Source organism: Lycium barbarum, chromosome 3 (assembly GCF_019175385.1).
Source record: "Lycium barbarum isolate Lr01 chromosome 3, ASM1917538v2, whole genome shotgun sequence".
NCBI classification, from domain to species: Eukaryota; Viridiplantae; Streptophyta; class Magnoliopsida; order Solanales; family Solanaceae; genus Lycium; species Lycium barbarum.
Genome location: NC_083339.1, coordinates 7,892,794 through 7,915,806, shown reverse-complemented (window position 1 = coordinate 7,915,806; position 23,013 = coordinate 7,892,794). Strand labels below are relative to the sequence as shown.

At 34.3% G+C, this 23,013-nt stretch overlaps 2 protein-coding genes and 1 pseudogene across 5 annotated transcripts; all 3 read left to right on the top strand.

Annotated features, from left to right (window-relative positions):
* The first annotated feature begins 1,027 nt into the window (after positions 1-1,027).
* LOC132630119 (thioredoxin-like protein AAED1, chloroplastic) lies at positions 1,028-8,126 on the top strand. Of its 2 annotated transcripts, none has more exons than XM_060345665.1 (9): positions 1,028-1,306; positions 2,742-2,877; positions 2,980-3,025; positions 3,886-3,945; positions 4,281-4,317; positions 6,280-6,359; positions 6,456-6,547; positions 7,301-7,361; positions 7,814-8,126. In XM_060345665.1, the coding sequence occupies exons 1-9, from the start codon at positions 1,063-1,065 to the stop codon at positions 7,880-7,882; spliced, it is 825 nt and encodes a 274-aa protein (XP_060201648.1). In that variant the 5' UTR covers positions 1,028-1,062; the 3' UTR covers positions 7,883-8,126. The 2 variants fall into 2 exon arrangements, with proteins under 2 accessions (XP_060201648.1, XP_060201647.1); XM_060345664.1 differs by having other exon boundaries at positions 1,031-1,306; positions 2,736-2,877.
* Positions 8,127-9,640: 1,514 nt separating this feature from the next.
* On the top strand, positions 9,641-14,720 carry LOC132630118 (D-ribulose kinase). Of its 3 annotated transcripts, XM_060345663.1 has the most exons (9): positions 9,849-9,982; positions 10,590-10,704; positions 11,460-11,603; positions 11,682-11,934; positions 12,012-12,144; positions 12,826-12,914; positions 13,238-13,515; positions 14,198-14,267; positions 14,361-14,720. In XM_060345663.1, exons 3-9 carry the CDS (start codon positions 11,476-11,478, stop codon positions 14,568-14,570), a joined length of 1,161 nt encoding a protein of 386 aa, XP_060201646.1. In that variant the 5' UTR covers positions 9,849-9,982; positions 10,590-10,704; positions 11,460-11,475; the 3' UTR covers positions 14,571-14,720. The 3 variants fall into 3 exon arrangements, with proteins under 3 accessions (XP_060201644.1, XP_060201645.1, XP_060201646.1); XM_060345661.1 differs by lacking the exon at positions 10,590-10,704 and having other exon boundaries at positions 9,641-9,982; positions 11,464-11,603; XM_060345662.1 differs by lacking the exon at positions 10,590-10,704 and having other exon boundaries at positions 9,844-9,982.
* A 4,500-nt stretch (positions 14,721-19,220) lies between these two features.
* Positions 19,221-22,509, top strand: LOC132633697 (DNA polymerase delta catalytic subunit-like; annotated as a pseudogene).
* Positions 22,510-23,013: the final 504 nt, after the last annotated feature.

The following is a 23,013-nucleotide window of genomic DNA, read 5'->3' as shown; positions in this document are numbered from 1 at the left end:
AGACTGAGATGATTCAGGCATGTGAAAAGAAGGTGCGAGGATGCGCTTGTACGGAGATATGAGAGATCGACTATAACAGAAGTTAAAAGAGGTAGAGGTAGGACGAAGAAGAACAATAGAAGAGGTGATTAGACATGACATGACACAACTTTCGGCTGACTGAGGACGTGACCTTAGATATGAAGGTATGGAGATCGAGGATTATAGTAGAAGACTAGTAAGTAGTTGAGCGTCGTTGCACTTTGTGCAAGAAAGGTAGGGGCTAACTTCATTCTTTTCCCTTCTCCCGTTTAGTAGTATTATTTTACCTTATAGTGTTTTACTCTTCAATGTATTCGATATTTGTTGTTGCATTTTCTATTTTTGTTGTCTTGTTTTTCTATTAAGTCGAGGGTCTATTGGAAACAAACTATCTACCTCAAAGATAGAAAATCTACATACATCATATCCTACTCTACCCAGACCCACTCGTGAGATTACAATGGGTATACTGTTGTTATCGTCTTAAAATATTATTATTACATTTTATTCTGCAACTAATTATGGATTCATGTAATATTAACTTGAGGTTGTTGCAAGAAGTCATAAACTACAAGGAATTGATGTTAAATCAAATACTCTACCGTCGTTTACACCCCCACCTCGACGCTCCAACCCCCTCACTTCCCATCAGGCTACCACTCACCTCATAGTATTTATCCAAATTAATATATGAATAAAAAGCGCAGGGCAGTTCGGTGCACAAAGCATCCCGCATTAACAGGGTACGAAGTGCTATCAGGTTGCGGAGAATGGCAGCATCTCGAGGAATGTGATATAAACAATCTATTCTGATGCAAGTATTAGTGATTGTTTTCATGGCTCGAAACCCTGATATATTTTTCTTTTTTACTTGCTTACCGGACAGTAAAAATAAGTACGGAAACTCAATTATTATTATTTTGGAAAACATTTTCAGTCACAGTATTAGACACACCCTAACTTAAATAATTTTAAGAAGAGGAATTCAACCACGTGTAAGCTTTGTTTCCACATGCATATCTCTTTCCCATTATGTAACACATGTTCCAAATTTCGTCCATTCAAGAACCGGCCATGATGATTTCTCTTTCTGCACCTGCACATAACTCTGCCTTCACTGTAGCGGTTGGCAGAAGTGTTGGTCGAACCCCACTTCACAATAATGTTAATTTGACAACAAAACTATTAAGTTTTAACTGCAATCTCAGCTCTCCCCTCCACTTAATCCCCACATTTTCAGCAAATTCTGCTTCCCACAGGTCCTTTGCTATCTCCAGCTCCACAGGTTAGTTTGTCATTTTTGTATTACAGTAATGTAATTATATGAATTAGAGAGATAGTACACCTTTTATTTATTGATTTAGTGAAGTTATTCCACCTGTGTCTCATGTGCAAGCTTGATTCTTTTTCTTTGAACAAGGACATCAAAATATTACTTTGTGTTTGGACATAAAAATGTGATATTTGAAAAGGTAGAAGTTTTGTGAGGGGAAAAATATTCACTTAATAGAAAAACTAGACAAAACTATTAGTCCGTCCGTCCCATTTTCTATGAAGCTGTTTGACTTATACGAAGTTTAAGAAATAAACTATTAAAATCTGTGGTCTAAAATAATATGGGAAAGTTTGTTAGGCTAGAAATCATTTTATTAAAGTAAAAAGGTAAATTTAAAGTTGAACTTGTAATAAATATAGAAAAGGTATTTCAAGTTGAACTTTTAGTAAATATAGAAAAGTGTCATTCTTTTTAGACCGACTAAAAAGGAAAGATTGTCATAAATAAGGGGACGGAGGTACATTCCTTCTATGTATACATTTACTCTCCTTTTACTGTAGAAATATTCTAAAATATTTATTTTCCTTCAAAGTACTAATCTACGTTAATTCATAATATTTAGTTTCCTTTGAGTTTAGTATCTATAGGGAAAATAACATATTTGCTTTTATTTTATTCTCTTTAGTTCTTTATATTATATATAATGATTTAGTCTTTGCAAAAAACAATGTAACAAATCAATGCAATGAGTTTTTGTTCATTCTCTGTTCGATTTTCTCTTCCTTACCTTCGATTCCATAGCAAAACCTACTTTTTCAAACTTGAAATTCATCTTCGAAAAAGAAGTAATCAAAAAATCAGTCCAATGTATAGCCAAATGATGATTTGAAATTATTTTTTGAAAAGAAGGAAAAACATTTCCTGTCCAAGGGACCTTAATGTTAGAGAATGGATACTTTAAATTATTTATTTTAGGTGTAGAGCTTAGTTTTCTTTTTAGAATAATAGGTAGATTAATTCTAGGACGAGACAACTTTATTCTAATTTAAATTTTAGAAAGAGGTTAGGTTGTTGAGTTTTATTAGGTTTCTTAAAATTGTTCTGCAGATTTTTCTGATATCAAGTTGGCTATTTAAAGTCATTATAGAAAGACAATTTCAATCAATACTTTTAACCCTTTTGCTGCCCCATCTTTTAAAGATGGATGACAGAATGATGATTTCAATTTCAAGAAAAATAGCGACTTTGGCTGAAAAAAGAGATGATGCCTAAGTTGCATCTCCAATCAGGTGAATTTATTCAAAAAGGTGATTTAAAGCTGTAAACATTGGTATGCAAGTTACTACAGATACTACTAGTTTTTAAATGAGTCTATGAACTAAACTGCTTAAGATGTTTATTCTTATTAATAATACTGAACCTACTGGTTTTGATATAGGAACAGAGACTCCAGTGGTGAGTGAGGACACCATCAATGTGTTAGATGATGTTCAAGTATTTGATCTGAAAGGACAAGGAGTACCTATTTCGGATCTGTGGAAAGATAGGAAAGCAGTCGTTGCCTTTGCTCGTCATTTTGGGTAATCTTCTGTGGCCTTATGCTCTATTTCTTCCAAAAACTGATAATTAAAAAGCATGTTGTTGGTGAAGTATGTTCTACTTATTCTAGTTCCCGATTGCAGATGCGTCCTTTGTCGCATAAGAGCTGATTATCTTGCAGCTGAGAAGGTAATGCTTCTTCTTGGCTGCATTTTCGAAAGTTATCATTTTTCTTGCGAAATCTTATTTACGCAGCCCTTTGCTTGACAGCTCTATTGAAACACTTTGCTCCATTTTAAATCACATTAAATATGTCGCACAATCTTTTGGTTTATCCAACTGTTCTTTTTAATAATTTGTTGTTCATGATTGATTGATGAAAAAAACGTTTGTGCACAAAATTGCATGCCAACCCTTTTCTTATATCATTATTGATATTTTTCGGGGGCAACAGACTAGTCTTTTCTTTTTGAATAATCAAGCAATCTTCTCAGCTTTTTCCCATTTCCAACTACCCAGCAAATATGCTCGCCGAAACTATCCGAAAGCTGACTAATGTATTTCCAAGGTCCAAATGACTAGTCTAAATATCCGTTGTTTCATATTGGTTAGTTAAGCCCTGGTAATAGCATAAGTTGCAGTGTCTATCATAACTGGCATGGATTATAGTATGAAGATTGTGTTGGTCGATAGATTTGCCATCTATCATTTATTTAGATCTTGTTATCTTCAATATGTTCGTCGAGTTGTTCTAACCGCAAAGATGATAGTGGACATCAGGGGCGGAGCCAGCCCTTCGGGTGTGGGTTCGGCCGAACCCAGTAGCTTTTGTCCGAACCATATATTTGTATTAAATTTTTTGTCAAATATGTGCAAATTATTAATTAAGAACCCAGTAACTTTAAAGAATTAGAACCCCGAACCCATAAGCTTCGAATCCTGGCTCCGGCTCTGGTGGACATATCCTTATGTTCCATCATATGTTGTTGAAGGGCCTTTTCGTTTGACCATCAATATAATTTATACCCTAATACTTCTTCTGTTCACAGGATAAGATGGATGCAGCGGGAGTTGCACTTGTTTTAATTGGACCTGGTAGTGTTGATCAGGTATATAGCAGCGAAACTTATTGCACTGGGTTACTTATCCATGATTTAACTTTCTTGATTCTTTTCCCCTCGAGAAATTCTTAAACATTGTTCTTGAACCCAGTAGCATCATCCCATTTTTAACATTTGTGTAAGAAGAATAAAAGTTTTTGTGTAAGAAGAATAAAAGTTTCCCCTATAACAAGGACCTTCTTTCTTTAGCCCATTTCAACTTATGCTGCTGTTGTTTGCTTTTTTTCTGTATCTTGCTCTTTTATGATTTCTAGAGCTCATTAACCTCATGCAAAAGCTGGATTGAGTTGTGACGCGTGTCCCCTTTTTTTTCTTTTCTCCAGGCCAGAACATTCTATGAGCAAACAAAGTTTAAAGGAGGTAAGTTTTGAATAAAAGACCTTTCTGTCCACCAGTGGCTCAATATCTGTTACGGGAAGTCCTTAGATCTCATGAACTCGATTCTAGCAATGTCCTATGATATGTATGCTCCACAGGGCCGGCGACCTCGCTTGAATGCTGTTGCACTTTAAGTTACAGTTTTTCCTATAAGAAGATCTTCAATATATTTTATGTGACACTTTTCGCTTTTCGAGATTCAGACTTCTTAGTTTTGACCATACATTTGGACATAGAATCTTTTAGTTTTTTGAAATAAAATTAACATATTTGAAAACTACATAAAAAGTACTATAAGTTACAATAATTAATAATTCAAAATATTTAAAAGGCATATGGAAAAATTGTTGTCAAAGAATAATTCATTTGAACTCTCAAAATCTAAACAGCGTCATATAAATTTGGGACGGAGGGAGTATATTACTATTATATATAAGAGCAAATGTAGGGACTTTTGTAGTCCTCACAATAATTTCCCAATTTTTTTAAAACTTTTTAATTAATTACTTTTAGGTCCTAATCTTATTTATTTAAGTCAATTTTTTTGTTTTTTGTTTTTAAGGTCTACTTTTCAAAAGCTATCGAACCTGGGACTTTTGTAGTCCTCAAAATAATTTCCAAATTTTTTTAAACCTTTTTAGTTAATTACTTTTAAGTCCTAATCTTATTTATTTAAGTCAATTTTTTTATTTTTTATTTTTAAGGTCTACTTTTGAAAAGCTATCGAACCTCTTACCTCATTTTTCATGTTCTTTGGTTTTCTGGTTGGTGCTCGATATCCGCATTTGAGCCCAATTAATCCAGATAATTCGCACTGTATCGCGCCTATTCGGGGGGAGCGCTTCCTCCAAAGATTTTTTCCATATCCATGTTCGAACCCCTAATCCCTAATTAAGAGAGGAGCAGCTCCATCCGCTGCACAAGTTAAATTATGTATTTGTCTTAAAAGTTCATTAACTATGTATAGATTATTTATTTAGAACTAAATAACTTCAGAAAATTAGGATACATAAGTTATAAATGTCAAATTCTGGCTCCACATTTGATTTGAAGTAAATAATTTCATCAAAATGGAAGTTAAAATATTAAAGGAGTGAAATGAAAATTTTGCTTTCATATAACTACTCACTTGTGGGACTACAATGAGTATATGGTTGTTGTTGTTGTTGTTGTACACTTGTAAAAAAAAATTGTATACAAGTAGTGACTTTGTAAGTTAACTGGATCCATATAAAAGTGACCTGGGGAGGATGTTTCCCAAACCTTTAACCCGTTTGTATTTAGTTCTTCACACAATTCAAGTAATATAACTAATAGTGAAAGTACAGTAACTCAACCAGTGTAGATAGATATACTTTCGAAGTGGATACCATAGCTATCATCATGAATTTTGTAGTTTCCTTTTTAATGGGATAAATGAGAAATTGTGCAATGGAATTGTCTCTTTTGACGATTGTTGTAGCATTAGGTAACGGTAATAAGGCATAATAGCTGTTTACCTTCTAAAAAAGAAATAGTAACTTTTTTAGAATGTTTACTCAAAATCCTTGCGGGTTAAGCTCATATTGTTTTATGTCTATAGTTTTGTCTGCTGAAAAAAGTGCGATAAATTTTTATATTTTGAGTTTGGGCCCGGGCTTAGCACGGGCCTGCCATAACTAGTTTTATGACTTTATCTAATGTGTATTAATCTCATTCCTGATCCATGATGTTATGTTCCCTGACTAGAACAATCCAGAATACAAAAACCTATCATGACCCATGAAATTTCCAGGATTAATGGGTAAGGCAGTTGGCTTTACATTAAAGTGCAAAGCAAGCTAGAAGTGTTGCTAATATATCAGACTGGCATCCTTGTATATCTTCTGACTTTGTTTTAAAAATTTCTTTTTATGCGGTTTTTCAAAAAGCGACACCTTGACGGAGTTTCATTCTTATTTCCAGAGGTTTATGCTGATCCGAGCTATAGGTCTTATGAGGCTTTAAAATTTGTGTCAGGCGTTACGACCACATTCACTCCCGGGGTATGCAAATTAGATGCCTATAAAGTTACACTCTCAGCTTCTCAATGTATTCTAATAGTGTTCTTGCTCATCTGTATTTATTTTCTTCAAACGTAGGCAGGTCTGAAAATAATACAAGCATACATGGATGGCTATAGACAGGATTGGGAGCTTTCTTTTGAAAAGGACACCAGGACACGAGGTGGCTGGTATGTCAATATCCGCAGATGCTATTATCTTCTGAACTGTTAGCTAATAGGACGTGTTAGCTAATACGACATTTACTATATATGTAATACTACTAAAAATTAGGAATTTGCTACGGGCAAATTTTGTAGCTAAACAACAAAACTGTAGCTAATCTTATATAGAGACGGATTATCAGAAAATTCTGTTAGCTACGGCTATTTAATTAGCGGAAAATTCGTGACAAACTTCGTACCTAAATCCAGTTTTTTTAGTCTATAATTTCCACGGTTTTGATGGTCAACTCCCAATCATTAAATGGAATTTGGTATAATAAGAAAACAAGGAATAGTTATCTGATCCAAGCAATTCTGTTTTTGTAAAAATCCGCCTGAACTGAATGGGGTTTTAAGCTAACTTAAAGAATTTTATTGTTTCTGTTTATCTATAGGCAGACCATAAGCTTTAGTTTCTCGATCATTTTAGTTTATAGTTTGTATGTGACATTCTTGGTTGTTAGAATCTTTAGATTTGTTTTTTTTTATATCAAGTAAAAGTATTTTCATTCATAAACATGGCCATAAACAGCCGTATGCAAGGGGTATACCAAAAGGTAACGATCTACATGGAATGGTGATAACTTCCTGCTAACTGCATATTAAGCCATGCTGCAAAACATTATAAATGCATGATTTAGTGGTTGCATGTCTTTTTATCGTATTATTAAAAACCATTTATTCGAATGATGTGAGCTAATTTGCTTCTAAAATTTTCAGGCGACAAGGAGGAATTATTGTTGCAGGTCCTGGTAAAAACAACATCACATACATACACAAGGTTAATCTCTGTTCCTTTATCATATCAATCTTGATACATAATTTATCTGCACCAATATAGCTTATAATTCTTTCAAGGCTCTAGTTAAATAGCTTGTCAGGGCTTGTCTCCTCATGCCCCAGCTCCCATTGAAAATGGAACAAAATGACGGAAAAGAAGTTATAGGTATCTGATGAAATACTACACTAGGTGGAACCAAGAATGGAGAATTTTACTTTGACAAACAATGCTGCCGCATTTGAGCTATCTAGCTAATTGTCATTTTGGACTTCATGAAGACAGGACTATATGAGAATAACATTTATGCTATGTACTGAGGGACTCGGCTTAGACTCAGACCTTTCTTTCAACACCATTTAGCTTTTTACACAACTAAAGTGGATTACTTCCCGGTTTATTTTGTCCTATGAAACCTTACTAATTCTCTGTTATCATCTACCCGATTCCCACAGGACAAAGAAGCAGGGGATGATCCAGATATAAAAGATATCTTGAATGCTTGCTGTGTACAACCTAGTTAATCAAGCCAGTCTGCACTTGCCGATGCATATATGTTTACATACAGATACACACACATTACCTAATATCGTTGTATACGTGTATTGTGATTAACAGGAAGTCCGGTAGGTGGTTCTTGAAGGGTTTAAGTGATTCTATCATGTAATAGGTGTTATAACATAATCTTTAACATCTTCTACTTGTATAAAAAAATCATGAGTCGCATTTTGTTCAACTTCCGTTTAATGGAACCGGTATGAATGTATACATTTTTGGTCAATGCAGGTCATGTAAACCTGTTAACCGGTTTGAACCGGACCGGTAACCGGTTAACAAACCGACCGGTGTCCGGTTAAAAAATCGGAACCAGTCACCGGTTCCGGTTTACCCGTTAAAAACCCGAAACCGGAACCGGTCCGGTTCAAACACGTCCAAAACCTCTTTTTTTTTGTTTTTTGTATAGTATATATATATTATAGTATTTATTAGTTTATTGTAGGTATATTTACATATGTTATATAAGTTTATAAGTAAAGTTTATATATTTACTGACTAACAGGCTAACAGCAAGTCAACAATACAGCATATACGTGTATATATATTAAGTTATATGTTTAAGTTATATTACATATACCTAAAATATAGTAAGAATATACTTATATATATCAATATACTTAGGTTATATATATATATATTTTTTTATTTTTTTTTAAGTATACTATATATAGCCCAACGACTACAATTAAAAAAAAAAAATTTTTAATTCGACCGGTTTAACCGGTCCGGTTCTAAAAAAATAGAAACCGGAACCGGTAGTTAATATACGGTTAACCGGTTCCGGTTCCAGTTCCGATTTTACCGGTCCGATTACCGGTTTGAACCGGTTAACCCGAACCGGTTGACGGGTTTATGGTCATGTGCAACTTTATTTGTTGAATCAAATGTGGTGTGGTTTTAAATCTGTTTAACACAATTAAACAGCTAAATTTCAATTCAAACTCTACTAACACTGTAACAGTCAATGTTTTAGGTTTCAGGTTAAAATCACAATATCAACATCAATGCATTTATCTTCTCCAACATAAGAATTGATCAGGTCCTAGTTAATCGATTCAATGCTGCAGCCTGTTTAGTGAAATTTTAAATAGCAAGAATGAAACTCAAATCTAGAGCCAAACAATGTTTGTTTAGGAAAGAAGCACCCAGTGGAGAATCTTATTTTCTACAAGAGACTTTATGAAACAACTTCTAGGCATTGGTAGTATTCCTATTCTGTAATCATACGTGTGAATGTATAAGAGAAATGTAAATAAACTGACAAGGATTTAAAAATTAAACAAAAACATAAAACAGGATCATTGCATGTACCACAAAGAAAAAGTAGAGAAAAATAGTAAAAATGCATATCCCTAAAATATCAATGACACCAACATCATACCCAGTGTAATTTCATAAGTGGGGTTTGGGGAGGGTAGAATGTACGCATGCTTTACTCCTACCTCTGATAGACTCTCGGCTAAAAAAGAAATATCAAGGACACCGAAAATCAGGACACCAAAACAAAGAGAAGGAATAAACAATACATCAAAAGATGAAAAAATCAATATACCAAGCATGAGAAGAAACAAATGAGAAAAGCTCACCACAAAAGTAGAACAGGTAAGACAATCCAACCAGAACGTGATCAGAACAACCTAAAATGAAAGAATAAGCAATTTTGCAATGCCTGAAATGCCCATACGAAATAACATAATCCCATAAATACTCGTACCATCACTTCCACTTATTATATAGTTAAAAATAAATAAAATTAAAAGTTAGAAAGAAGATAAGGTAACGTTATCACTGCTGAAAGAATGGCAACCACCATTTCCAGTACTGCATGTTCATCGTTGTTCCATCTGCATTTTAACAGTTGGAGGAAATTAAGTTCAAGAATGTTAGAGTCTAATGTTTTGTGCAAACCAAGAAGGCAACGGCCCATTTCTGCAAATTATAAATCTGGAAATGGAAAGAAACTTTATCTTGGTATGGATTTTGGAACATCTGGAGCTCGGTATGCTCTTATTGATCGTGAAGGGAATATTCATGCTGAAGGGAAGAGAGAGTATCCCCTTTATATGGTAAGTTTATTCACAAGAATTAAGTAATTGAGTAGTAGTCGTAGTATTACTCTTGTAGTTTCTTGTCATTCGATTTCTGCTACTATATGTTGTTTCTTGTACTTCGATTATCGTATTATTTGTGGTAGTTACGGCTCCTTTTATTCTTTCAGACAACTTTATCGTGCTTTTTATAGTATTTTGCCATGACTTTTTATCCTATTTTAAATTGTTTGTCCTTGTGCCGAGGGTCTCTGGTAAAAACCTCTCTACATCCCAAGGTAGAGCTAAGGTCTGCACACACTCTACCCTCCCCAGATTCGACTTTATGAAATTTCATTGTATGTTGTTGTTGTAGTAGTCGTTTATGGTAATGGGTGCAATTTTTCTAGAATGTTCAACTATATGAACTTCCTCCGTTCACTTTTACTTGTCCACTATACTAAAAATACATTTTCACTTTTACTTGTCGCCTTTAGCATATCGAAAAACATAGTAATTGTTTTCATGTTTAATTAAACTTAGCATTAATTACTTATTTCCAAAATTATTTCTCGAGACCTAACATTAAACATCGATTAATATGGTATTGTGGTAAAATACTCATATCAATTATTGTTTCTTAAAGGATGTGCAAAGTCCAAACTGGACAAGTAAAAGTGAACGGAGGGAGTACATGGGTAGACCTAGTTGATGAGTAGAAGGCTCCCTTGAATCTTCTGCTTTCCGCAGGCGTATCATGTGTGAGATAAATTCGATTACAATTTGTATATGCTATCTCCGGTCCATATGATACTTTTTGCACACCCTCTAACGACATTAAGTAGTACGATTTGGCTGAATTATACTTAAATGTCTCACTTAATTATCACTCCACTACAATAGAGGAGATTTGAAGTGGGTTTAATAAATGCTTTTGGTTTTCTAAAACATCAAATATTTTTAAATTTGCCATAAAAGACTGGATCCTGGATTGAAGAAAGTGGTTGATTTTTACTCCTTAAGCTAGTTAGAAGTTAGAACTCTGTAACATGACTTTACATTTTGGCTTCACTCTGTGTATCTAAGTATGTATAAAGCTCGATCGAGATGTAGTGAGTGTGCCCATGCATGTTCCAATTAATGTGCATCAGACCATGCACCTTATATCTTGTGATGTTCATCGTCCAATTAATTACTCTTTCCTATGCATTAATTGAGAATGAAGGATGGCTAATTCCAATAATCAAGCAAAATATTTGGTGATCAAGCTACGACTTAAGTTTTAAAATTTGTATGTACTCTGAGGTTTTCTTGAAAAATGAGTTTCAAGAAGTTGTATAAGAAAGTAAATGAATGATTGTTTTGGGCTTTCTGGAGGAACTATCTCATTCTATGTCATGCTGGTACATATAAGTATATCCGGGGTTATCATTATATCTATATCATGCTAGTCCATTAATTTACTGAAACATGCCTTCACGAGAAATGAACTTTCAAAACTTGTTTTATTTACTAGAAAGAAGGAGGAAAAAATGGAGTGGATACAATCATGGAAAGACACACTCTTTTTACTCCTTGATGATGTCCCAGTGAGTCTTCGCACAATTGTTGCATCCATTGCCATTGATGGGACCTCAGCAACAACTATCATCATGGATCGGTTGGTAGTTGCTACTTTCCTTTTCTTCATCTAATTACCATGTATGTCTAGCCTGAAGAATATATGATTGCCCTACAGCGTGAGCGAAGAGCCATTATGTAGACCATTCCTGTATAATGAGAGCTATCCCGATGCTTTGCCTTTGGTGAAGTCTATTGCTCCTCCAAACCATACCGTCTGCTCTGGATCCTCTACACTTTGCAAGCTTGTCTCATGGTGGAACTCTTATGATTCAAGCAGGGAATCTGCAGTATTGTTACATCAAGCAGATTGGTTACTGTGGATACTCCATGGCAAGCTAGGTGTGTCTGACTATAATAATGCTCTCAAGGTAAACACACAGACACCTGCTTTCCAAGTCTTTTTCCATGTGTGATACTTCAGCTTCCATTTGTATATATGTTGCAGGTTGGCTATGATCCTGAACTGGATTCCTATCCACCTTGGCTTCTATGTCAGCCATATTCTCATCTTTTACCTTCCGTGCAACATCCTGGTACTAAAATTGGGTGTATGAAGGAGGACATAAGAGCTCAGTTTGGTAAGTTCGGCAATTTTTTACGGCTAGTTACATTATCATTGACATGAAACTGCTTCTTGTTTTCTACTTGGAGTTATTGGCTGTGATATCATTCTCAATAAACAACTATCATTGTATTTGCATTTGGCTTTTCCTCAGATACATCTTCTCGATTGAATATTAACATTCCTACTAGGTGTTACGTGAACCAATATTTGGTCCACTATTTTTTAGACATATATGAACCAATATTTTGTCCACTATTTTTTATACATATACATAAGGCAGGTGATGGTGGAGGAGATGTGAACATCAATTGATCTTCTTTACATGGGAGAGGACTTTGCCACACTTTTCATATCATAATCAGAGAGGCTGCATATCTTGTGAACTCCAGTTCTTGTCGATTTTTAGTTTTTCTGAAGTTGTACCCCATATTTGCTAATTCACAGTCTCTGGATTTTCTTTCATTAATTTTGGAAATATTCCATAATTTGTCCTATGTTATGGAGTTGTTTACAGTTGCTGTGGGGATTCAGGATCACCTTTCTTGTTCGAAAAACACGAGAGAGAAAATAACTTTGCTAATACTTCCATTCCTGGCTTTCTTCGGATTGGATAACGTACACATTGAAGCTCCACGAACATGATGGTTTTTGAGATTAGAGACTTGCTACTGATTGCGTTCCTTCACTTTATCAGGTTATCCAAAGGACTGTCTTATCTGTACAGGAACCACGGACAGTATAGCAGCATTTCTAGCAGCACGTGCTACTCTACCTGGGAAAGCCGTATGTTTATTTCTTTTGGTTTAGTATATTTAATGAGAAAGGTGTTGCTTCTAGGCGCTAGTTCTGGCAGATACTTTTTTCGGACAAATCTTGCAGCGTTAATATATCTCATGGTTTTATCATCCAGTCTATCAAGTACTCTTTTGGTGTGGGTTTCTCGTAACTCCTTATGACCATCTGTTGTAGGGAATCTCTATCACTTCATTGTCTACTATATATTTGTTATGCTAGCAGGTTTTCAAAAGAAAGAGTGATTCACTTGTTCTGTTCTCCATTCTAGTAAGTTTAGTTCTAGCTAACCACATGCTTGTGCTTGTACTCAGGTAACATCTTTAGGTTCAACACTTGCTATTAAACTACTTAGCACCAGAAGGGTAGAAGATGCTCGATTTGGAGTATATAGCCACCGTCTTGATGATAAATGGCTTGTTGGAGGTGCTTCAAACACAGGGGGAGCAGTTCTTAGGCAACTCTTCTCTGATGAGCAGTTGAAGAAACTAAGTGAGCAGATAAATCCCCTTGAAGCTTCTCCTCTCGATTACTATCCCCTTCAAGAAGTTGGTGAAAGATTCCCCGTGGCAGATCCAAACATGGAGCCAAGGTATTTAACAACGCTTATTATTCTTGCTAAAAAGTGAATGGGAACTAACTTAAATTCTCAAGTAGTGAATTGGTGGAAATTATAATGTACACTCTGATTGCTTTAAATTTCTTGATTCTACAAGTGTCACATTTACTCCTCTAAGGAGTTGGCTTACTTGTCCATGGTCCAATAAACTTGCAAGTCTTCAGATAAAATCCAGCTTTTCCACAACCCCCGGTGTTCCAAGCTATCGATTCTTGTAATATGGAATGGTTGCTGCTTTTATTCTTAATTTATTTCAAATATAGGAACTCTTTTCTCGACACTGGATTCCTATCAGGCTGCTGATATGAGAACTGTTAGCGACAAACTGGTTGATTTCATGTTTTCTCAAACCAGCAATAATAAGTATATATTTCAAAGCTGCTTTTTTATTCATTAGTAATTGAGTTATACAAAATGATGGAGAATTTCAGAAATCTATGGAATCTACCACAACAAGACACCACGTAATGCAGAAAATATGAATTCCTGATCTTTGTAGATCATATGGACGCCCCTTCACTTTTCTGATCACTAGCTGTTGTTTGAAAGTAAAACCAGACTATTCACCATAATAACCAATCTATGCGGTTTAGAATGTATCATGCTAATGCTCATCTTCGACACAATACATTGCTCACTTACCATTTACCTGCAGGTTACATCCACGTCCAGAAAACGATGTTGAATATTTGCATGGTATTCTTGAATCGATTGCTCGCATTGAGGTAAGCTTGGTGGCCTGCTCCTCCTAGTCTAACATCCTGCTTCTATTTCACACTGTTCAAAGGACTTGCTAATACCGATATTATGACATTTAGGCAAAGGGATACAACTTGCTGAAGGATCTCGGGGCCACACCTGTCGAAGAAGTGATCACTTCGGGAGGAGGCTCACAAAATGAAAAATGGATAAAGATACGAGAGAGGGTACTCGGCTTGCCTGTGAGCAAGGCAAATCAGACTGAAGCTGCCTATGGAGCTGCATTATTGGCAATGAAGGGTGCTTGTGAAAATACAACATCTGATTAAAGATCAAAGCACTCTATGAAAAACAATATAATGATGATTCTAAAATTGATTATAACCTGATTGATGTTTGTACTATATGACATTGTCAAGAGCATGCTGAAAAGCACCATTTGACCAATCGAATATTAATAAAAGGCATTTGTTATCAAAGAGCATACGATTAGTATAAAACATTCAAAGAGCATATACTCTTGCAAAGGTTCGACCTTTCTCTAATTAATTTACTGTGACACTAAAGTCAAAGCCCAGATCTTATTGAGTTAATCCACAGTGTATTGGAAATAAAAGTGCTTTGAGTTCGACTCTCAATAATGAAATCAAAACCAAACCAGATCATGTATTTTCTATTGAGTTCGACTCTCAATAGAAGAAAAACATTGATAAACAGAAGTTCTATTTTCTAATTAAATTATGTATATCAGAACACTATATAACAGGAGTGTCATATAATGCTAAAAGTGGAAAGGTTCTAAGGCTAAAGTTGAATTACCAAAATGTCCACGAAAAGTTAAAGAACCATTTTATTCTTCACTTAAAATTATACATACAAAAATTTTGTATTACAAAATAAATGCACCTTTCAATAAATAATAAATTAAATAACAAAATGTTAAAAGATGAATCCAGTCTTACGTGGGAATATGTTCCAGAAGCTAATGCATTCATTATTACAAAATTTATACAAGTCTTTTTATCTTCTCACTGTTTATTGCAAATCTACGTTTATATCACCCTTTGGAATGTCCTTTCAATATTTAATTTCCTTCATCTTCCGATAATAATTACAGATTCATGTATGCCAGTCTTACAGTCTTTTCTTTTCCTTTATTTATATGTTAAATCATCATTGAACAACAAACTCAATTACTCAATTTTTTCTCCCAAACCCATTGTGTGATGAAAAAATTCTGTTTTCATAAGAAAATGATGTTATTCTAATCCTGCATATCTGGTCACCATCTCAAGTTTCAACAAACCAAATCCATCTAGAAGTGTTAATCAGGTACATCTATTTTCTTGTTCTTATTATTTTGTTAATTCTATACCTTACTTTATCATCTCTAATCATTTATACACGTTAGTTACATAAATTTTAATATTTCAATGTACGAACATGTTAAGTTTGGACAATATTTTTGGATACAAAAAACTCAAAGTCGGAATAATTTGTTTAGACCGAATTAGTAGAAGAAAGATTAATCAATCATCCTTTTAATATTGCCATTAGAAAATCTGGAAAAAAGTTGGGCTACCATAAAAGTAAAAGTTGGACTAAGCTTTTTGCAGAATTACTGAATTTTTTAGTATAAGAAAATATTAATTTAAATATCGGTTCCGCAATATATATAAACTAGGGAATAGGTCCGCGCTTCGCGCGGGGAATCATACAAGGTCCATTTTTACTCCCTGGTTTGAAATTATTCTTTCTCCTGCTTGCTATCTTCCTCGGTCTTATTTCATTTTCTTCCATTCATAAAACAAAATAGATTAAACATATCATGATTAATAAAGAAGTAAGATAATTATTCGAAAAAAGAAAAGAGACATGCGAGAAAGAAGAGGAGAGGAGCTTGGACAATAAAAGGTGCATTAGAAGAACTGTAAAAATGAACTGTATGCTTCAAAATCTCAAAAAGGAAACATAAGGGGTTACCGACAAAACACCACGAGGATGACATGCACCAAGCTGTATATAAGTCTTATCTAGATTATGTGGAAGCATTTCATTTCTTTTGGAAGGAAGAAAACTAATAGTAGTAGACTAATGAATTTATATCCAAGATCCTATTTATGTAACAAAAAATCATACATCTTGTGGAGGGTTTAGGGTAAAACCCCCATCTTTTATCAAAGAAAATAGAAATTAAGACACTCTACTCCAATATGGGTACCCAAAATTAACTCGCACACTCTAAATAATCTCAAAATATACAAAGAGAAAAATACTCAATTTTGTGAAAAACTTCTATATCTCATGTATAATCTCAAAATAAAAAAAATATATACAATGAAAGAACGAACATTGTACAATAAAAACTATAAATTTGGAGAGAATTTACACTCCATAGAAACTTTGGAGAGGAAGAGTTCCTCCGATAAAGATGCTCCTAATATAGATGAGCAAACTAATGTGACGTTTGGGTAGAAAAACCGTCAATTTGAATTTTCTTAAATTAAATGGCATTTCTCAAAGGAAAACAACATCACGTTTGCAACTTCTTTATGACAATCGTTTAAAAGGTTGTAACAATTACAATATTATTAAAAGGTTCTAACCGTTCCAATGTTTCAGTTATACAATACGGCAACGTTTCTTTCTTTCTTTTGGAAGGAAATTAGTTTCTAACAAAAAAAAAATGATTATAATAGATTAAAAAATAATTTTAAAAAAAGATAAATGTCTTTCCAAGTCTAAGAGAATTAACAGGTGCAATTTATAGAATTAAAAGTGGGACTATTTTTGCTTTTTAATATACAACACTTTAATACTAAAATTCAAAAAATTCAAAAAAAGGAGCAAAAAGATAAATAGTATTTTAGGCTATAGAGCACATCACCTTACATATGCCTAACTTTATGTTTATTATATATAGATTAAGCTGTACCGAGGCTATTTATCATTCATAAGTACCATCAATTTAAAGAAATTAAGCAGAAATTTATAAGAATATGAATATGAAAAGTCGGAAATAAAAATTTATAATTACTGCAACGTGGGTTGGCTTAGATAAACAATTACTTTGGCTTTATTGCTTTACATGGACTCATACAAACGGTTACTGGAATTATTAAAAATGAATATTTACTTTAAAAGGTTTATTAATCCATTTAGTTAGTAAATTATGAAGAGAAATTAAAGAAAAAAGTCAAAAAAGGAGAAAAAAGATAAATACCAATGGAGGCCATAGAGAGGTAACACATCACCTTGTCAATGCCTAACTTTATATTATATATAGATTTGTGCTACTTGGCACATTCTCTTCATTACAGTTTAGAAGTTTCATCCAAGTGAGTTATGCTAAATGTTATTTTACTTCACTTTTGTCTTCTCTTTTGTATTTTTGCACATTTGGAGGTCTTATCAAATTATAGCTTTTCTATTTTGGTTATTTTTGTTTAACTATCTTCATCATATTGTTCTTTGTCATCATCCTCAATTAATCTAAATCTCCGAGGGATGACTTTAAATTCTAAATTTTCTTTGCAGGTTAACAAGTGTTTACAAGATATTCTTCCAAATTCATACATCTCAAGCCGTTCTTTTTAGAAATATTGGAGTTCCATCAAAGTTAAAGTTATTGTAACAAGCTCTTAAAATTTCGTTCATCAAAGAATTTATTTTCTTAGTACGAGGAGCATTAGTTATTTTGGTGAAAAGGTGATCATATCATATTTGATATTGTCTTGCAAGAACTTAAGAAGTCTAGCATATCATTAGTTTCTAAGGCAACGAATTTTTGTATATTACACTGCTAATATTGTTATTTTGGTGTTAACATATTTCATTATTTAAGCATAGTTTTTCAAATTTATCTTTCTAATATAGCCATTGTATTTCAGGTATTTGTTATTGCTTTTCATAAAGTAATTAGTATCACATGGATGATTTATTTTTAGCAAACATGAAAATGTTGAACAAAAAGAAAAGTTTAAAGCAGTTTGCCATGAGAACATTTGAGAAGATGAATAATCTTGCTAACAATAATTGATTGACTAAAACGAAATTAAAAATGAATTGACTCAAATTTCATCCCAGTTAATCATGAAAGTGTATTTTTTTTTAAAATGTTAACCTAATCAAATGTGTATTTATCTTTTCTTTAAGACCAATCAACATTCCTCTTCCACAAAAATGTAAGTTTTCAAAGATTGTCAATAAAAACTCTTTATTCAAGTTTTACTGATATATAAACTATGACCCGTAGTCTCAATTTGGTTTTCATGAAGGTTCACATCTTAATCAATCTCATTACATATCGTACACGCGAGTTGAACAACTGATTATTTTATATTAATTTGTCAAGTTGGTAGAATTGGCTATATCATTTATCATTTTGAGCTCTTATTTGTCACTATTAAGTTCATGTTAATCGTCAAACACATTTAACAATATTTATATTATTTAAAAAGCTTCACCAATTAATATGGAATACACGTGCAACGCACGTGTCCGAGAACTAGTTTAATAATAAGTACAACGAAATTCATGTATTAAAGTTAGCTCACAGTCACACAACACATACTTTCTGTTTTATCATTTTTAAAATTGTTATTCCTCCCTCCATCCCAATTTATATGATATAGTTTAAACTAGGCACAGAGTTTAAAAAACAAAGTAAGACTTTTGAAACTTATGGTCTAAAACAAGTCATAAGTATTTGTGTGGTTGTAAACAGTGACGAATTTATGTATTGATTTTGGGTCACGTGAACACATGGTCACTCGACTAAACTCGATATACTATATGTATAATTCTGAAAATATATCTAATATTACCTGAAGGAACACATGGTCAAACCAAACTGAGTGGATCACTGGTTATGGGTTGTGTTTATTTCCTTAAGGTCTCGGGATCGAACTTGAGCTCGTGCACGCTCTATGCTTTTTATTAAAGCAACCTTTTAACTTTTCTTTTTATATTATTCTAAATCCTTTTTCTTCTATAATTCTAATTACCCAAAAGTGAAAATCGTGTTTCTATTTATTAAAGCAGCCTTTTAACTTTCCTTTTTATATTATTCTAAAAAAAAAATCTTCTATAATTCTAATTACCCAAAAGTAAAAATCGTGTTTATATTTTATATTACCTCTAATGAATTTTTTTCCCTTTATTTCTAATTACCCAAGTCCCAAAAGCAAAAGAAATCAAAAAAACCCCATAGACGCTAAGCTGCAACGAAACGCTAAGCTGCAACGAACTAAAGGCAAAAGAAATTAAAAAAAAAAAACATAGCTAATGGTGAACTCATCCTCTTGAAATCCTGGATTCGCCTCTAGTTGTAAATCATTTCATTAAGGGGTAAGAAGTGAAGTTTTCAGTTAAATTATTTCTAAATATAGAAATGTATAATTACAGATTAAAAAAGAAAGTGTATCAGATAAAGCGGGATAGCGGGAGTATATTTTAAGATATTTTCTGTATACGGATCATTTTATATGTGGAATAAGGTTTTTCAGATATACTACTCATGTAGTTCTGTTTATATACCCTAGGTTCATGTTTAAGTACAATTTTATTGTCAAGAAATAGTAGCATTCACTTACAACTACAACTCCTAAACCCTCTCCACCATGAACAACGGCAACCCTAGGAAGCGACGGGCGGCAACTCCGTCGCGTCAACAGCAGCATAAACACCATGCCGCCATGGAAGAAGAAGACCTAGACGAGGATGTTTTTCTCGAAGAAACATTATTGGTTCATGAGTACGAGGAAGATTCGTCGCGCCATTCGCGGTTTCAGCAATGGAAACGCCCTCCTCTCTCTCAAGCGTACATGTCTCAGACACAAAGCATATTGTTTCAACAACTGGAAATTGACTGCTACATTATCGAAGAGAGCCATAAAGAATTGCTTTCTGCATGTCCGGCTGCCATTTTAAGAATCTTCGGAGTCACCAAGGAAGGAAATAGCGTATGTTGTCATGTGCATGGATTTGAGCCATACTTGTACGTTAGCTATCTTCCTGGAATGGAAATCCCGCGTTTTCGCCAAGTTCTTGAGGGTAGGATGAGAGAGATGAATAGGAATAGCAATGTCCCTAAGTTTATCCGTGGCATCGAAGAAGTTCAGAAAAGGAGCATCATGTATTACCAACAGCAGGCTTCTCAGTCTTTTCTCAAGATTGTAGTGGCATTGCCAACAATGGTTACCAGTTGCCGTGGTATTCTTGAGAGAGGTATTCATATTGACGGGCTTGGTATGACGAGCTTTCTAACCTATGAAAGTAATGTTCTTTTTCCTCTTCGCTTCATGATTGACTGCAATGTTGTTGGTGGCAACTGGATTGAAGTTCCGGTTGGGAAGTACACGAAGAAAGCTGCTAGGGATCATCTCTCCTATTGTCAATTAGAGTTTGATTGTCTCTATTCTGACTTGATCAGCCATCCTCCTGAAGGAGAATTTTCAAACATGGCTCCCTTTCGCATATTGAGTTTCGATATTGAATGTGCTGGTCGTAAGGGCCACTTTCCTGAGCCTATACACGATCCTGTTATTCAAGTGGTCAATATAGTTACCTTGCAGGGACAGGATCAGCCATTAATTCAGAATGTGATGACCCTTAAGTCATGCTCACGTATAGTTGGGGTTGATGTTATGTCCTTTGACACAGAAAAAGAAGTATTGCTGTCTTGGAGGGACTTTGTCCGGGAAGTGGACCCTGATATCTAAAGGGATTGAAACTGTTCGGAGGGATAATTGTCTCTTAGTCAAGAACCTTGTAACTGAGTGTCTTAATAGAATACTAATACACAGAGATGTTCCTGGTGCTGTTCAATGTGTCAAGAATACTATCTCAGATCTCCGTCTGAACCGCATGGATCTGTCTCTTTTGGTTATTACTAAGGATCTGACGAAAACTGGAAATGATTATGAAATAAAGGCAGCACATGTTGGAGTTGCAGAGAGAATGCGCAAGCGAGATGCTGCTACTGCACCTAGTATTGGTGATAGAGTACCTTATGTCATCATTAAAGCTGCCAGGGCATATGAAAAATCAGAGGACCCTATATACGTGTTAGAGAACAACATACCTATAGATTCTCAGTACTATCTTGATAATCAAATTAGTAAGCCACTTCTGAGGAGTTTTGAGCCAATAATGCCGAATGCAAACAGAGAGCTTCTTAACGGAAGTCACATGAATTCCATCTCAATGCCGACCCCTTCAAACATTGGTATAATGAAATTTGCCAAGAAGCAACTCAGTTGCTTTAGATGCGGAACACCAATCAGTGGCTCTGATTGAAAACTCTGCAATTCCTGCAAAGGAAGTGAGGCTGAAGTCCATTGCAGATACGTGGTTAATGTGGCTGAACTGGAGAATCTTTTTGGGAGGCTATTGACACAATGCCAAGGATGCCAAGGCTCTCTCCATCAGGATGTCCTATGCACTAGTCGAGACTGCCCCATCTTTTATCGGAGGAAGAAGGTGTTGGAAATCTTACGGAAAATACTTCATCACGAAAAGTGTAAGGACTTCTCTTCATCATAAACACTTGTAGGGACTTATCTTCATCACGAACACCTGTAGAAACTTCTTCTAAGCTTGAGGAAAATACTTGATCATGAACTCTTGTAGAGAATTCTTCGTAGCTTGAGGCATGCCAATGGCACTGTCCTTAAGGATATTTCACCCGGTATGGGTGTATCCCCCAGGATTCAACAAGCTCTTCTAGTACAAAACTAGGAGCCAGAATCTAACAAAGATTTATCTTATACAACCCAGCAATAAAATATATCATAAAGTGTTATACTAAAATATATGAGAGGAAATATGTTTGGCTTTATCTTATTCTGTGTCTCTGTCTCCTCCACAAAAGAAAAGACCTAGGAATATATAGTAGAAGTTGTCTCTTGATATTTCCATATCCAACAACATGAGCACTAGAAGGATCTCTGCCAACGTCCACTGTATTAATCATATGCCAACGTCCAAAAATATTAAGAGTAGTAAATAACCATAAAGACAATATTTGGCCATTAAGACCATTAATTAACAAATTGAATATAATAATACTGTTTGAAAATGTCAAATAAATTCTGCAATTAAGGCTAATAAAATAGAATCAAGTCTTTGTATTAAAGCCAATAAAAAACGTTATAGAAATAGTCCTTTTATTTTTGAGATATTAAATAGAAAATAATATTTTTCTAACAGAAGGCTCAAAAAGACATGGCTGAAGCTAAAACTCAATTAGATCGGTGGAACTTTTAAGTTTCAACGCTGCAAGTCAGACCTGTCATTTAGCCATGTATCGTAATTCTCACATCTCTGGTATGGAGAGAGGAGTTTAAACTTCAATCGTTTGCAGGGATGGGATTGGGACAATTTTTTGTAGCTTCCAGCTATTGGAGTAACTGGTTAGTGTAAACTTTTATTGATTTAGAGGTGTTCATGAGGTTAGATGACTATGGAGATATTTGAGTTGTAAGATATTGTTTTCTGTAAAGGCGTATCTGGACTCTGGAGGAATGTAGTGTTTTGAGTTCCCTTCTATTAGTACCAGTGGAGTGCAAGTACTAATTAAAATTCTTGGCATAGTGAAGCATGTAATGTAAGCCAAGGGTCCAGTGCAATTAGTTTTGTTTGATCGTTCCTCGCATATTCTCTTCTTGTGCCAGGCGTTCCTTTAATCTCCTTTTTCAATATCATTTTGCATTTGATTACTTGATTCATTCACACTTTATGGTATATAAATGCCCTTACGGGTTAGCTCCA

Excerpts from the sequence above, each read along its gene's own strand:
- LOC132630119 (XM_060345664.1), top strand. The coding sequence starts at position 1,063 with ATGTTCCAAATTTCGTCCATTCAAGAACCGGCCATGATGATTTCTCTT. Across the intron at positions 6,360-6,455 it reads CGACCACATTCACTCCCGGG|GCAGGTCTGAAAATAATACA; the intron begins GTATGCAAATTA and ends CTTCAAACGTAG. Across the intron at positions 6,548-7,300 it reads ACCAGGACACGAGGTGGCTG|GCGACAAGGAGGAATTATTG; the intron begins GTATGTCAATAT and ends TAAAATTTTCAG.
- LOC132630118 (XM_060345661.1), top strand. The coding sequence starts at position 9,716 with ATGGCAACCACCATTTCCAGTACTGCATGTTCATCGTTGTTCCATCTG. Across the intron at positions 9,983-11,463 it reads GAGAGTATCCCCTTTATATG|AAGGAGGAAAAAATGGAGTG; the intron begins GTAAGTTTATTC and ends TTTACTAGAAAG. Across the intron at positions 14,268-14,360 it reads AATCGATTGCTCGCATTGAG|GCAAAGGGATACAACTTGCT; the intron begins GTAAGCTTGGTG and ends TATGACATTTAG.